This window comes from Leptosomus discolor, chromosome 5, assembly GCF_034619465.1.
Source record: "Leptosomus discolor isolate bLepDis1 chromosome 5, bLepDis1.hap2, whole genome shotgun sequence".
NCBI lineage: Eukaryota > Metazoa > Chordata > Aves > Leptosomiformes > Leptosomidae > Leptosomus > Leptosomus discolor.
In genome coordinates this window covers 40,745,747-40,760,485 of record NC_141395.1, presented here as the reverse complement: position 1 = coordinate 40,760,485, position 14,739 = coordinate 40,745,747, and the positions used below count along the sequence as shown (strand labels likewise).

The following is a 14,739-nucleotide window of genomic DNA, read 5'->3' as shown; positions in this document are numbered from 1 at the left end:
GCCTCTCGCTGAACAAGCCAGCCTGGCCCTTGTCAGTGGCCAGCAGATACAAAGCCTCAGAAATAAGCTGGGGCTCTTCTATTTTTAAAAGCCTATTTGTTTCAAGGAAGGGCTGTGCCTTTGTTAATGAAGAAAGATTGGTCTCCTCACTGTTGCACTGGTAGAGAGTTAAGAAATATTTTGAGAATTGGTGGAGTTGTAATGATGAACAGATCACTTACACTGGGGCTCAAAACCAAGCCTGCTGTGAACTGCTTCAGCCTTCTAAAATGCTAGTCTTCCTGTTTTAACTATTAACATCGCTAAAGCACTCCAGAGATTGGCTTGGAAACATTAAACAAGCTTAATATTAATGGCTCCCAGACGATAAGTGATAGTGAACATTAGCGTGTGCTAAAGACCTAGGAGGGAAAAGAACTACTGAGTACAATAAACATTTTAAGCATAGCGGGATTAAATTACAAAAAGAATACAAGTGTCAACCACAAGCAAGGCTTTCCTATAGCATTTCCTGCTACCCACCTGAAGACAGGTAATATTGTTTACACCTTTGAAATTACACTTGACGGGTCACAATAAGTAGCCTTGAAGCACAGGGATGTGCTGAGGTGGGAAACATCTGCCACACACCTCCTTACTCCTGAGAGAAGCCATGCTCCAGCTAGAAATGCTTCCAGGCTGCTGCCTACCCATGCTGGTTACCAGCTGGGCACAATCCCTTGTGATTTATAGGGGATTTCTCAAAATTTGTGTAAGAGTTGCTAAGAACAGCCCCTGCTGAGGATGCTGGAGGTGCGGTAGAAAGAGAGATGAGAAGTCAGTGTTCCGTTTTAGTGCATGGAGTGCTTCTTGCCCTATGTCTAATAAGTAAATTGCAGCTTTTGTGAAAGGTACACATGGCTTTCTCTAGTAAAAATATATGCATCCAAAGTTTTGCTTACCCCAAACTTCAAGTTCTCTTTTACTCAGAGCAGGCCTTGGCCAGGAGGACTCCCCTCCATGAGTCCAGCCCACGTTTGCCAAGAGCTGTGGTGCAGAAGACCTTTGGCTCTAGCTTGGGTACCTGAATTCAAAGGGACAGCAGGCTCCTGAAGTGTATGGAAATGAAGGAAACAGTTCTGTGAAACAACAGACATCTTTATCTAACAAGGTGCAGGTTTTGCAGCCTTTTACATGGTTAAAGCACTTAAGCGCCCTCTTCCACGTGCATGGTCTGGTGCCTGCCATGAGCTCTGTGTGCCTTTTTTTTGCCAGCAGGGATATCACATTTGGGATGGACCTTGACCTCTCCAATAAACTTGGTGGCAACTGGCCAGCTGGCTTAAGCTGTTAGTCTGGGACTGGTGCACACTTACAGAGTGATCACACATGTTCCCTTAGGAAACTAAGCTAAAAACGGCTGTACGCGGTACCTTTCTATGCAAAGGGCTATAGAGGAGCTCACTGACAGCCGAAAGTTGCTCCCAGCTCAGTGATCTCCCCCAGAAGTGTTTCATTTGTCTGTGGTTGCGAGACAGTTGTAAATGAATGCAACTGAAAACATTTTGCTGGTGCTTGGAAAGGGAAATATTTCAGTAATGCTGTCTAGCACAGACTTGGAAAGCTTGTGTGGGGGTGAATATAATTTTTTTTGTCCCTGGAATCCCCACCCAGTTTTTAGATGTATAGTACAGACATGTTCATAGGGCATTTTATGATGGGTTCTGCCTCTTCATGCTTTACAGTGGGCCAGTGGCCACATCACAGGCTTGCTTTTTCAGGTCACATCTAAACATTGGGCTGGTTTTCAGCTGGTTCTCGGGCTCATGAACTGGGTGTTACAGGCATGGTCTGTAAAGGCACAAGAATAGAAATTATTTCATCTGTCTGAGTCTGAGCAACCTCTGTTAACACCAGCCACTGCTGGAAGAGTAGTAAAACAGTTGTTCTGTTGTGTAGAGGTGAAATGAGTCATCTGATGCCAATAAACTAGGAAGGAACAAAGATGCCTTGGGGGGGAGCCATATCTATCTAGGTATCTGCTGTTACCTAGAGCAACTCCTTTTATAATTGAAAAATGTATTAAAAATTATTTTGGGAATTTCTAATTAGTTGAGTTGAGCCACTAATGTGCTCAGGACGTTTCAGAAACTTAAACTAGTAACTGCCCCAAAAGAGGCCAATGCAGAGAAGTCTCTTTCCTGCCTTTCCCCTCTGCCACCACAGCTACAAGGTCAGGGAGGATGAAAACTTCTGTAGAAATTGAGGTTGGGCAACAAGCTATAGGACAACTATAATCTAACTAACAGCTATCAATCCCTGGGGAGATGCCTCCTTCTAACAGTGCCCAGCCCTACCACATGGCTTAAGGCTGGAAACCCTGCAATAAGTAGCTATATATTGAGCAGCTGTCCTTAGGGAATCGCACAGCTAGGAAAGGCAGAAGGCCAAAGAAAGGAAAAGCAGAGATTTGTGGCTGATGCCATTCTGTTCCTGCCTCTGGCATCTGCTTCCAGCCTGGTCCTTAACAAGCCATTCATCTGGCTATGGAAGTTGGTAGTTTCTAGATGCAAGCACACATTCTGCTTTCTGTCCAGTTCGGGGTATTAAATGCTTTATTTATTTATTTTTACATGCAGCTGAAATCAAAGGGTTCTGCAGCAATTCATTGTGTTTGGGGAAAAAAAATCATCTTTTAATTGTTTCTACAATCAGAGGAAAAACTAAACACTGGAGAATTTGACAACACTTGCCTGGCTGTTTTGGCTCTCTGTTGGTGGAGAACAGAGGAGCTAATTGCTTCGCATTCCTACAGGGAAGGATCAGAAAAGGGTTTAGTGCCGTAACAATTAATGCTGCGGAAAAGCCTACAGGAAAATTGCAAAGTGCAGTAACTGATGTAGGGCTGGGATGGGGTGCAATAACTAATGGATGAATTGGATTGAGGGTGCAGGGAGAGGCAGAGAGCAGGGAAAGCACGCTGGGCAGATGAGTCAGTCCCACATGCCATTCACCAGTCACTGTGCACAGAAAAACAGGAATGCTAGGGATACAAGAAAAATGTGTTACGACTTAAATTCAGACGGACCAGCTCTAACACACTGTAACATCTGAAGTGTTTTGTCTCCATTTCCTCTAATGTTCTGTCACCAGTATTTTCTTTCACTTCCCAATTTAAGCAAACTCTTTATTTCAGGAAAGTATAATGACCTGCCTTCCTGCCCTACTAGTGATTATCACAGCTGGAATCTGAAAGCCTTTAGCACTAACATGGCTTATTTTAGGTAAGCCAGGTATTATTAGTTGATACTGCCAGTTTGATGTTGTTCTGTGTGGGTGGGTGACTGGGGAGGTGGCAGGAGATGGGGTAGCGATGCACAGCTTCAGTTCATAATGCAGAACCATGAGACACCAGACACAGGTGCTCTTCTGTCTGACGTTAAGTGGTTGGAACTGTTCCCTGAGAAGAGATGTGGTAATTTTTCATTTTGCTGTAGAATAGGTGAGTGGAAAACAACTCACCCCTGACAAGCACGAAAGATGGTTAGAAGCAGAGCATGGTTAAGTTCTGCTGTGCTTGAGAAAAGGGATGTTTTGTCTCTGATTTGCACTTTGGATGAATCTGGATGGATTTCCATGGGGACAACAAACAACACCTCCTTCCCCTCTTCCGCTCCAGCTGAGGGAGTTAAACTGTGATGTGGTTTCACATAAGCTTTTCCAAAATGATGTTCATATGCCATTTTACAGAACAGCATGACTAACTAGTGCAAGCACTTGATCTGCTACAAACAATTGGTTGTTTTTAGACCATGTGTTGTGGCTATGTTTTACTGCAGGCCAAAACAACTGGAGTTTAAGAAAACACGGAGTGCCTGATTGGAAAATGTGGCTCAGCTTAACTGCAACATTTGGGATGGGAGTGGATGAAGCTAAACAGCATGGAGCAGACAAACCATGGGGAAAAGCAAATAAGCAGACAGCATCGAGCCCTTATAGCATGGCCATGTGATTCCTCGCTCTCGTGTCTACATGCTGTCAGCAGGCCGAGCACACCAGCACAGTGGCAGGAGGAATGCTTTGATATATTAATCCCGAAGTGATGCAGAGCCAGTTCTCAGCTGCTTCAGCTGATGTAATGCATTGTTTTTGCCGAAGCCATCCTGACTTCATCTGACTGAAGGCCTAACAACTAGTTCAGACAATTTTTTTGGACAGATGTAGAGGCTGTATTCCCAAATTAAACATGTATATTGATCTCTTGCCTGCCTTCTGCCCAGGCTCTGTGAAGAAAAGGTGAGAGGTATGCAGGTCTTCTCACTGTAATACCCAAGCATCCCGCAGTCCAGAATGCGTTTTATCCCCACAGCACTTGAGGTAGGAAACAAGGAGTTTTTAGGTTAGGTGGAAGAGACGTATGATGTATTTTCTTCTGAATACAGCCTGTGGCTCTCTTAAAACTTAGCTTTTTTTACACAGCAAGAGGGGAAGCCAAAGGAGGAGAAACAGCCAGATTTTGCAGCTTGCTGCGGTGCTGTAGCAAACTGGGAATAGCAGATAGGAACGCAGATAGCAAACAGCAGACCATAACAGGCTGTCTTTTTGTGCCAGGCACAGAAATCAGTTGCTATTCAGCAGCCTAGGATAGGTTTGGCTCCCTGCAACTACAGCTGCTGTGGAGCTGGCTTCACTTTGCTTTGCACTGAAACACTTTGAGCCGTGGCATGTCTGCTGCTAATTAGATTAAGTCCACAGAGGCTGCGTTGAGCGAGTTCCCATTTTTAGTCCGAGATGGACAGTTTTCAGTGAGCTTGGTGACAGTTTGCAAATTGCAGGTAAGTTCCTGTCTGGCACAATAATGGGGAGCTTGCACGTGTTGGTCTGGGTGAAGGCTGGCTTACATCCTTGAACCAGGAGCCTCAGTGGGGCAGGACAACCTCTCTGGGGCTGTTGCAGTGTCAGCTGTAATGTGTATTCATGCCCCAAATCTAGTGGCAGGGCAGAGACCCTGCAATGTTTGGGTCAGTGCTCGTTAAGGCACACAGACTCTCAGTAGAGTGCATACCAGGTTCGGCAAGAAACCCTTGATTTCTAGATTACAATTATACATGGCCTGTTTAGCTGTATGCTCTTGTGCTAACTTGGCTCTAAGCTTTACATAGCATCATCCCCACCCTTCTTCTCCAAAGTAGTTCATAGAAAAGAAACGCCTTTGGCTAGGCAAGCCAACCCCTTCTCAGGAAAGATTCTCCTGCTGCTTATCCTAGGAGCTTTTCTCTCTACAGCTATGCAAGTTTGAGTTGTTCTCAACATGGAAAAGCAGACTTGCAGACACTGTTTTAGGAAAGGTCTTGTCGATGGTTGTGCAATGGTATAAATATTTGCATCGGTAGACCCTTACCTGAAGTGCTCTAACATTAAATGTAATTCGTCGGTGTTTGTGTTGTGATGGCAGCACATAACTAACCTGTGATCGGTTTATGATCCCTGAACTTCCTCCTCTTCCCTCATTTACAGCGGATGAGATCATGAATTCAGTCCTTAACATGATATTTGCTGTTTGCTTGATTTCATTCCACTTGTTTCTCAAGTCCTTAACCTCTTCCCATTCTTGTCTGACTTTATCCTCCTCTATTGGTGATGCTTCATAACACTGTCACCAGCGTATTTCATTAGTGCTGTCCTGCTTGTGTCAGGGTGCTAATGAAAATGTTAAAGGAAATCAAACCCAATCTTAACCTTTGAAAAACTCCCTCCAAAGCAAGATTTTTCCTCATCCTTGAAAGGGATCCAATTCTGAGACCTTGAGATCCCCAAAGTGGCATCTTCAGTGACCTGTGAAAAATTTACAGATGAAAAACTATCTCTCCTGACATGGCAAGGTGACTAGAGGAGGCCTGTAAGTCATTGAGGGGTTTTAGCAAGATGAAGACACAAAAAAGCCCTCTTCAGAAGCAAACACATCTTTGGTACAGCAAGTAAGTTGCTGTTGGTTAAAAGGGAACAAGATAACCATCTGCTGCTGTTTTCCAGTCCTCCTAAGGCTTGGCTTGGAAGGCCACCACCTTACGGACCGTACTCTCCTTGGTCAGCCCAAGCTCATGGATCTGTTTTCTGGACGACCTGGGAAGTCAGTTATTGGTTATGGCTTTGCTGTGGTGAGTTGCTGTGTGACTACAAGCCCCAGCCTAGACATGACGACACTAAGCAAGGTTCCCAGCATGCCAGAGCTCTGCTGATGCAAACAGCAATTCTGCTGCTTTGAAAAGATGAAGCAACAGTAATGAATCTCATCCGGGCAAAATCTGCATGGACAGTACCAGTCTCCTGAGCCCTGTCTTGATGCTGCTCAGATGTGGCAACATCAGAAAGCTTTTCCCAGGAGGTCTGATTTGCTGAGGAGGATCATCTTGGCTCCTTAGTAGGTCTAATAAAGAACAAGCCTTTTAGTTTCACTAGTGAGTTTTTTCTGCAGTATTTCAGTGCCAGCAAATACTTGTCTGTGACATAATTTTTTTCCATTAATAAATCCACAGACCCTGCTGGATATCACTGGTGTTATGTTTGCAAAATGTTACAATGCTAATAGATCTCTGCTCGTTTCACCTGTCTTGACAATATGAAATATTGGCCTCCTAAGTGTAGATTTTCCCAAGGTATTTAAGTGTTCCACTCTCCTTGGACTAACGGACATCTTGTTAAATTTGTCAGACTTCATTTCTGGTTTGGCAGATGCCACGATCTTACGGCGTAGTGGAGAGATGCCCCTGTGTTTTAACACTGTCAGCTAGCCACAGGATTCCCCTGTCCCTGGGCTTGCCACTAATAGAGATGTAACCATATTTTGCTGCACAGAATATAAAAGCATCCACTTTAATATGTAAAAGTAGTCTGCTGAGTACACCACCAGCAGCAATTTTAACAGCTGATTGCTTGTTCTGATCCTCAAGAGTAAGGTTTTATGAGATGGCTTGGTTTAAGAACACCAAGAGGGAAAATTGTATCTTTGCGGTGTGCTCTGTATCAAATGGCCTCCTTGTACACAGGATATTGGAGAATGATGTACGTACTATGCTCTTAAAATAGAGACCTTTGAAACTGGCACAGCATACTTAGTCTTGTCTGAGTATCGTTAATCACAGTTATGACTCTCAGACAAAATGAGGCTGAACTTCATGTTGCTTATTAAGAAATGTACATTTCAGTATTTCATTTTCAGCTGCGCTCACTGCACTTCATAGCACAGCCAAAACTAACGTGTTTGAACCATTATGTTGCATTTATTTGGACAAACTCTGCGTGTATAGCATTTTTATGACAAGATGGCTTATTTTGACTACATTAAAAGAAAAAAAATTACTATATGTGTCTGGAATGCAACAAAAAAGATGATTTCTTACACTGCAGTGCATGTTCAACATGTGTTTTGAAATCTGGCTGCAGTCACCCAATAGCAGCTTCTCTTCCAATTCCTCTGCTTTAGTTTTTTAATTTCTTTCTTTTCTACTTTCTTTTTTAACAAAGCCCTCTCAATAGTAGGGTTTTGGACACAAACCTGTCTAGCACAAGCCTCAGCACAAGGTGTAAGGCCAAGCCTCTGTAAGGCTTTCAGCTGGCAAGGCGAACAGCACCAATGCAAATCTTACTGCACCACTGAACTGGAAATTCCTTGCATGGATACAGTGACGCAGCTGCACAGGTGGCTGGAATCCCTGGGTAACATGGACCTAAAAATAAGGCATTGCCCCGCCTCTTTAGCCAGAATTTCTCCAAGGGCAGGGGCAAACACAAGGGTAAGGGCTGAGGGAACAAATCATGCAGAGCCTGAAAGGGTGATAGTGCTAAGCCAGGTCTTGGGGAGCTGAGGTTGGAGCTGAGGTGGCTGAGAGAGGGAAGCCTGTGGGATATCTAGAAAAGCCAGACAAAGTAAGGCTATGCCTCTGTAGCAGGGTCAGAGATCACTTTTAAGGCCCTTGCATTGCCTTGCAAAGCAGGTGTGTTTTTTTCCACTTGGTGGGGTCAGAGTAAGCTTGACTCCAGACCTCAGGATGCAACACGCTTGGTTTTAATGCGCAAGTAAGGTGGGGAAAGCATTTATCTGCTTCTGCTGACAAAATAATAACTTGTTTCTTGTAAAGGTAAATAGTTCCAGGTGTAAGAAGCAGTATCAATGCAATACCACTACCCAGTCACCAGAAAAGCCATGGTTCCCAAAACCAATTGTAAAGTGAGAGGAGAGTGCGCACACAGCCCAAATGCTGTCTGAAAAAAGAGATCATGTTTGGCTGCTCTAAGAAGGTGATACACCTTGAACGAGAGCTGGAGCAATGGCAGGGTGAAGGAGAGGGTGAGCTTCAAGTTCCTTCTTGAAAGCAATGCTAAACAGCAGAAAATCGTCAAAAATGGAGGGATTCCTGCTCAGACTACAGCTCCCATGGCTGAGAGGAGGGGACCTGCCTGCTGGGGTGGTTGATCAGGATGATTTTGTTAGGAGCTCTCAATTACTCACCTACTCAGAAGTCAACAGCTGGATCTCAAAGGTCTGTGCAATCTCTCGCCAAGTTCAGACCACAGCGTTTCCACGTGTGGTGCTGGGTGCTGTGCGGGCATCGCACTGCGGAGCAGCAGAGGACAATCACAGGAAGACAATCACTTCAGTACAGGCACTAGCTATAAACAGGTACCTTGATGTCACCCATATAAAAAGCAACAACTGAGAATTAAATAGTTTCTAAAGAACAAGTACCAGCCTGGGACTGATGGAGGGCATCAATCCACTCTTGGGGAAAGGGATTCTGTTAAAACTAAGGTTTTTTTCTTCTCCTAATACAGCCACCAGTTGCTTTATGCTCTGATACATGCCCTCAAGGAAAGCGATGATATATTAAAATGCTTGACACAGTTTTGAATTTGAGGATGACCCAAACCTCAGTTGTTTTACTTAAAAAACTGCCAGATAAACATTGTGTTGACCAGAGCAGGCAGGGGCTGCCTTTTACCTTGATCAAAATTGAATCAATGGTAAAATGAAGTTTTAAACACATTAAACACAGCTCACTGGTCTTTGCCAGTAAGGGGGTGGGTGGGGTTTGCAGCCCTTTTTTCAGCCACACGTCTGTGTAACACATTTGGTGTCCTGACCTTGAGAGACTTATAATTCCTATTCAAGGAATTACGGTGAAAATTGAGGTACAAGGGCCACGACAGGAATCCTAGAGAATACATGCTCCTTGTCAATGTGAATTAATTAAGCAGTGACATATCTGACACCAGAATTAATCACGACCACTTAACAGAGAAATGCATAGTTGAAGGGATCCCACAGTGCTACGAGGCTGGGTGAGGATTCAGGGTATGAGGAGGCTGGTTTCTGGCCCACTCAGGTTTCAAACCGGTGAGGTTTTGATGCCCGTTCCCCTCATTTCAGGGAAACTTTCTTCGTCTTTGTGGGAAAGAGGCCCCGGGAGGGCAAGTCACCGGAGGGCTGTGGAAACCGGGGAGCCCGCGGCTATGCCCGGCCAGGGTCGCGGGTGCCACAGGGTCCCCAGCGGGGCCGCCCACGGCTGAGGGAGCTGCTGCGGGGGAAGCAAACGAGCTGCCCTGCCCGCAACCCTCCATCACTGGGCTCCTGCGGGGCGTGAAGCGGCGCCCAGCCCGGCCCCTCAGCGCAGGGGGCGGCGGCGCATGCGCGGGGCGGGGGGCGGTGACGACCGGGCTCTTCACGCCGGCGCCGGCGAGCAGTAAAGGCGGGAGGTTGGGGCTGGTGGGGGACGGTGCTGGAGCGGGTCTGCTATGGGGACGCAGGGGGCCGGGCGAAAGCGGCTGCCGAACCGGGAGCGCCTGACGGCGGAGGACGATGCGCTCAACCAGATCGCCCGCGAGGTGAGCGGCGGGCGGCCATCCCCTCATCCCCCCCATCCCATCCCTCCTTCCCCCGCCCCGGGCTCCCCCAACCGCCGCGCAGGCGCCCCCGGGCAACGGGCTCAAGGGCAGATTGATGAAACGCGAAATAAAAACCGCATTCATCTTAACGGTGTCGGCCTGGTTGATGCTCCTAGGGCAGCACTTCAGTCTGAAAGCGCCTAAGGTGTTTTATCCGTGAGGAAAGCGGCGTTCAGCGCCAGCCCGGGCAGCAACCCCTCCCTGCGCCAGCCCCGCCGTGAGGGGAAATTAATTGTCTGCTGCTGCGGTTGGTGTTAATGCCCGACAACCAGAAAATAGGCCACTTGGGTTTTTAGGGGTACGTACACTTGAAAAAACGTAAACCAGCAGGCTGTAAGGTGATGCTAGATGTAGGCATACGCGTACAGTCAAACTTGGCGACTGGCTTATATTTATATTTAATGGGTTAGGCTTGCAGCTCGCTAGGCACTACATTGTGCTTGATCAGACTTTGAACAGTTAAAAACAGCTGATGGCTGTTTTCCCTCTACCTCCCAATTCTTACTTGTGTGTGGTTGCAGTGGTTCAGTGGTGAATAGGATGACATGAATTTGGTTTTCATGTTTACTGAATCTGTTCTCTATCCTTCTTTCCACAGTCTTATGATGAGGGATATGGGCAACCCCAACCTGAGGTTGGGATAGGTGGCCGTGGGGTGGTTCCTCACTGTGTCTAAGATGATCCGATGCTAGCTGCCTACAGGAAAGGTGGGGAGGGACTCTTTATCACGGAGCATAGTGATAGGACAAGGGATGACGGTTTCAAACTGAAAGGGGTTAGATTTAGGTTAGATGTTGGGAAGAAATTCTTCATGTGAGGGTGGTGAGACACTGGCACAGGTTGCCCAGAGAAGCTGTGGCTGCCCCCTCCCTGGCAGTGTTCAAGGCCAGGCTGGATGGGGCTTGGAGCAACCTGGTCTAGTGGAAGGTGTCCCTGCCCATGGCAGGGGGTTGGAACTAGGTGATCTTTAAGGTTCTTCCAACCCAAACCATTCTGTGAGTCTATGCTGCTGAAGGTGGCCATCCTTTTCCCCTAACGTGGATTATGTCTGCACCTTGCCTCATCTTGGTCTGACCCCAAGATGAGTTACAAGATAAATTGCTTTTCTAGAAGAGATTTAAGTCTGTCTTGATTTCCTTTCCTGAATCAAAGTTGGAACAGGATCAGATGAATGCTAATGTGCAGCTTATTTTTGGTGGCAACTGACTGTTAGATTGAGATAGCTGTAGCATTGTGCACCTCAGATATGATCACTAATGGCAGCCCTGACATGGGAAGCCTTTACTGTTCTTATGTGCCATTTTGAAGTGATTTGTAGCGTCTTTGGAATACGTGCAGTAGACTAATTTCTGTGAGTGATTTGGCCAGTGTGTTTCCAGAAGTCAGGTTTTTGTGGCAGTATGAGAAGATGAGAAGGTTCCTAGGGATGGAGTTTGAGGTAGGAGGACAAGAATGTCTCATGTTCTGGACATAAGATAGCAAGTAAGAGTGATTGTGCTGTCTATTAGAGTTTGAGTCATGATACCAACCTAGGAATTGCTTTGGGATGAGTGTTTAAATTCCACAGCTATGTCCTGGCCGTGCTGTCATTTGATCAAGGAAAACATCAATCTGTAACAGGGGGCCTAGGTTGTCCTTCTCTGTTGCACATTTCTCTCCCACTTTCACTTTTTTTAAGCTTATATACTGCTTTTCACTGTATTGTGCAGTGGTTTGAGGCCTCAAATACTGTGATGTTTTGTGGATTTTTTTTTTTTTTTTTTTTTTTTTTTCCCTTCTGGGGGTTGTTTAAAGGAAAACTCCATTTGGTCAAAAAGCCTGACACAAGCATGTCTTTTATCTTTTCCCTTGAGTGCTAAAACTGTGAACTGCCAAGTTCAAGGTTCAGTGTTTTCCCATATTATTTTAAGTCTTTGCATTATTCTATCTTGGGGTTTATGCACTTACAATAGTTATGTTATTTAACTGCCTGTTCTCCACACAGGGGATCCCAGATGATGAATCCTTCTGTATGATCTTAAGAACTCTTAAAAATTTAAAGAAAGCGTTTTGTCTCCTCCTGGTAAAGATATTGAGAGTCTTCATGTTGAGAAGGATATGAGGGTTACTGACATTTTGGCTCTTCCAGCCTCCCTCGCAGGTGTTTAGGCAAAGCTGAGACATAGACCTGTTGCGTTTGTGCGTAGGTTTTCATTCTTCCTTCCTTTGATCACCCTTTGTTATCCAGAAGCCACAGGTGCTTGCAAGTTATTAGCAGATTCTAGGATCTCTTCTTGCCATGCTCAGATGGGAGCCTAAAAGAGCATCCAAACCAGATTTATTCATAGAGGTATTTTTACCTTGGGATCTCTGGAAGTAAGTTGAAAGGTGTGCTTCTTCTCTCCTTTTGGTTTTCCTCTAAGAGGGTTGTAGTGCTTTGACACCCTCTAGTTTTATTTTGTAATGTTCAGAATATCTTGGTATACTATGTACTTCTATAAAGACATACTGAAACTTGTAAAACTCTTAAACTCCTGCCATTTGAAGCATGAATTTTTTTTAATTTGCGACCAGAATGTCTTTCTATGTTTGTGCAGTCTAGCATAGACCAAAAGAGAGCCTCATGCAGTGAAGAAGGCAGTCCTTGCCCCCACAGGATGTGAGAACAGACTTAGGAGGAATTAACTAAGCAAGCAGAAGGAAATTGTAAAAGTGAAGCGTATTGTAGTGACGGGGTTTTAGTAGCAGTGTTAATCATGTTAAGCAGTAGTAGTAAGTTTTAATGTTTGAGGCAATTTCTGAACTAGATCAGCTGTAAGCAGTTTATCACCTTGTCTAGACCTGTTTAGAGTGGAGGCAGGCTGTACAGTTACTGTAAATCACCTTACCCATCAGGGAAGAGTAGTACTGTACCACTAAATCTAGCTGTTGAGCTTCTGACTTACGTGGTCATTAAACGGATGGCAAATATGTAAATATAGTTAACGTAAGAACATGGTGTTCTCAGTTTCTAACAGACACGGATGACTGCCACTCAGGATTTGCTGTACACACACCTAGCTTGTATTGCTGAGGTTATTTTTTTCCGGGTGTCAGCTCTTACAGATGACAGTGAAGTTGATCAATGATAGGCTTCTCCACTTTCAGGCTTGTGTTGACGCCAGTAGGTTATTCTGTGTTAGGTCAATGGAAACTTTTGGGCTATTTTACTCCTCTCTGTGAATACATGCCAGCAGTGTTTGCAAAATCTAGCAGTTTGATACTCCTCGAGGTCTGTGCCAGCACAGCCAGCAGTAATTGCGTACACGGACTGTGCAGTCATCTGTCCCTGTGCTCGGACTGGGGTACATGTGGCTTGGGAAGGCAGAGTCCTGGGCTGCTCAGCCTTACTGGGACTGACCTCCTGCTTTTTTCCTGCTTGAGTTAGATGGTTTTGATGTGATAACTTGAGACGCTGTTTCTAGAGGAACGTTTTTTCCCCCCCCTAACTTCCACTGTGCTCTACCTAACAGTTCAGTGTTACATGAACAGAAAGAATTTTGCAAATCTTATGAGAAGCTGCCATCTGTGTAAATGAGGTATTTCTCTTATAGGCAGATATTGGTTACTGGTTTTTATTTTCTTGAATGAGGAAGAACAAGTTTAAGGTAAATGTCTTGTTTTTATTAGGAAAGTCATTTACACCTTGTTTTGCTAACTTTTTGCAAACAGATGTGCTGCTCAGAAAAAGTCCTACCTTGTCATCTCTGTGCTCAAAATTGCCTCCTTTTCATCCAGCAATTTACAGAGTAGAACTCTTTAGCTAGTAGTTAATTTGAAGTTAGTAATTCAAGCAACGTAACTTTATTTTTACTAATAAAGGAAGCAGTGTTATGAGGGTTGCTGCTTCAATTTTTGTACACTACATGTCACTTTCAAAGCCTCAAGAACTGTCACCTACATACTTACATGTCCATAATTATTATTTTTAAGTAACTGGCAACATCAGTTTATGGACCATAAATTTGATTGTTTCACTGAAGTTTTTAGTTTGGGCATTGACTTGCATTCTTAATGATTCAAAAATTGGGATGCTACACGCCTATGAAGGAGCAGTGAGTGTAGCTGATCAGAAATAGCTCAAAATGCAGCTGAAACGAGCCAGACAGCTTTACTGGTTACGGTAAGAAGGAACTAAGTAACTTCAAAAGCCTGGAGTTTCAGGACTAGTGAAGAGATGATATGATCATTGTATGTGGAATCTAAAGGCCTGGCTTTTGAGGGGATACTTTGGGGGAGAATTCTCTGGTTTATACAACAATTTGGGTGACTTGCATGAACAGAGATGGAAACAATTTGGTAAAAGTCAAAGCTAAAACAAGCAGAATGGAGATTTACACACGAGAACGCAAGCCACGCAGATGTTATTGAACTGTTATGCAAACCAGAGCATTTGAAGCAGTGTCTTCCCTAAGGATATACTAGGTAATGCCCATGTAAGACCTGTGTGCCTCGTTAGCACAGTGGTGGAATTTTTTGAGTAGTATTTGGCATTAGACGTACATCAAGGCTTTTGTAAGTCAGATAAATATTCCAGGAGAAGCCCTTAGAAACAGTCTGGGTTGTGTAGCACCGGTTGCTTGTACTTGACTTATAAAGGCAGAAAGTAATGAAAAGAAAAAGTGATCGTTAATATAGCAGCCCAAGAGAACAAATAATCTGAAAAAGCATGCCTGGCTCTAGATCCGTCTTCTAGAATAGAAAGTTATGAAAGCAAGGGATGGTCATGGAGGGCTTGACTGAGCCTCGTTGACCTAAATATAGGAAGGAAGGAGGACTTTGTAGACAATGCTTGCCAGT

At 44.8% G+C, this 14,739-nt stretch overlaps 1 protein-coding gene across 3 annotated transcripts in view; it reads left to right on the top strand.

Annotated features, from left to right (window-relative positions):
- Nucleotides 1-9,771: 9,771 nt before the first annotated feature.
- The window catches only part of LOC104350969 (uncharacterized), a 102,496-nt gene continuing 97,528 nt past the window's right edge, over nt 9,772-14,739 (top strand). For all 3 annotated transcript variants that reach the window (XM_086465006.1, XM_086465004.1, XM_086465005.1), the window contains exon 1: nt 9,772-9,861. In XM_086465006.1, the coding sequence (XP_086321132.1) occupies nt 9,772-9,861 (90 nt within the window). The remainder of the gene's footprint in view (nt 9,862-14,739) is intronic.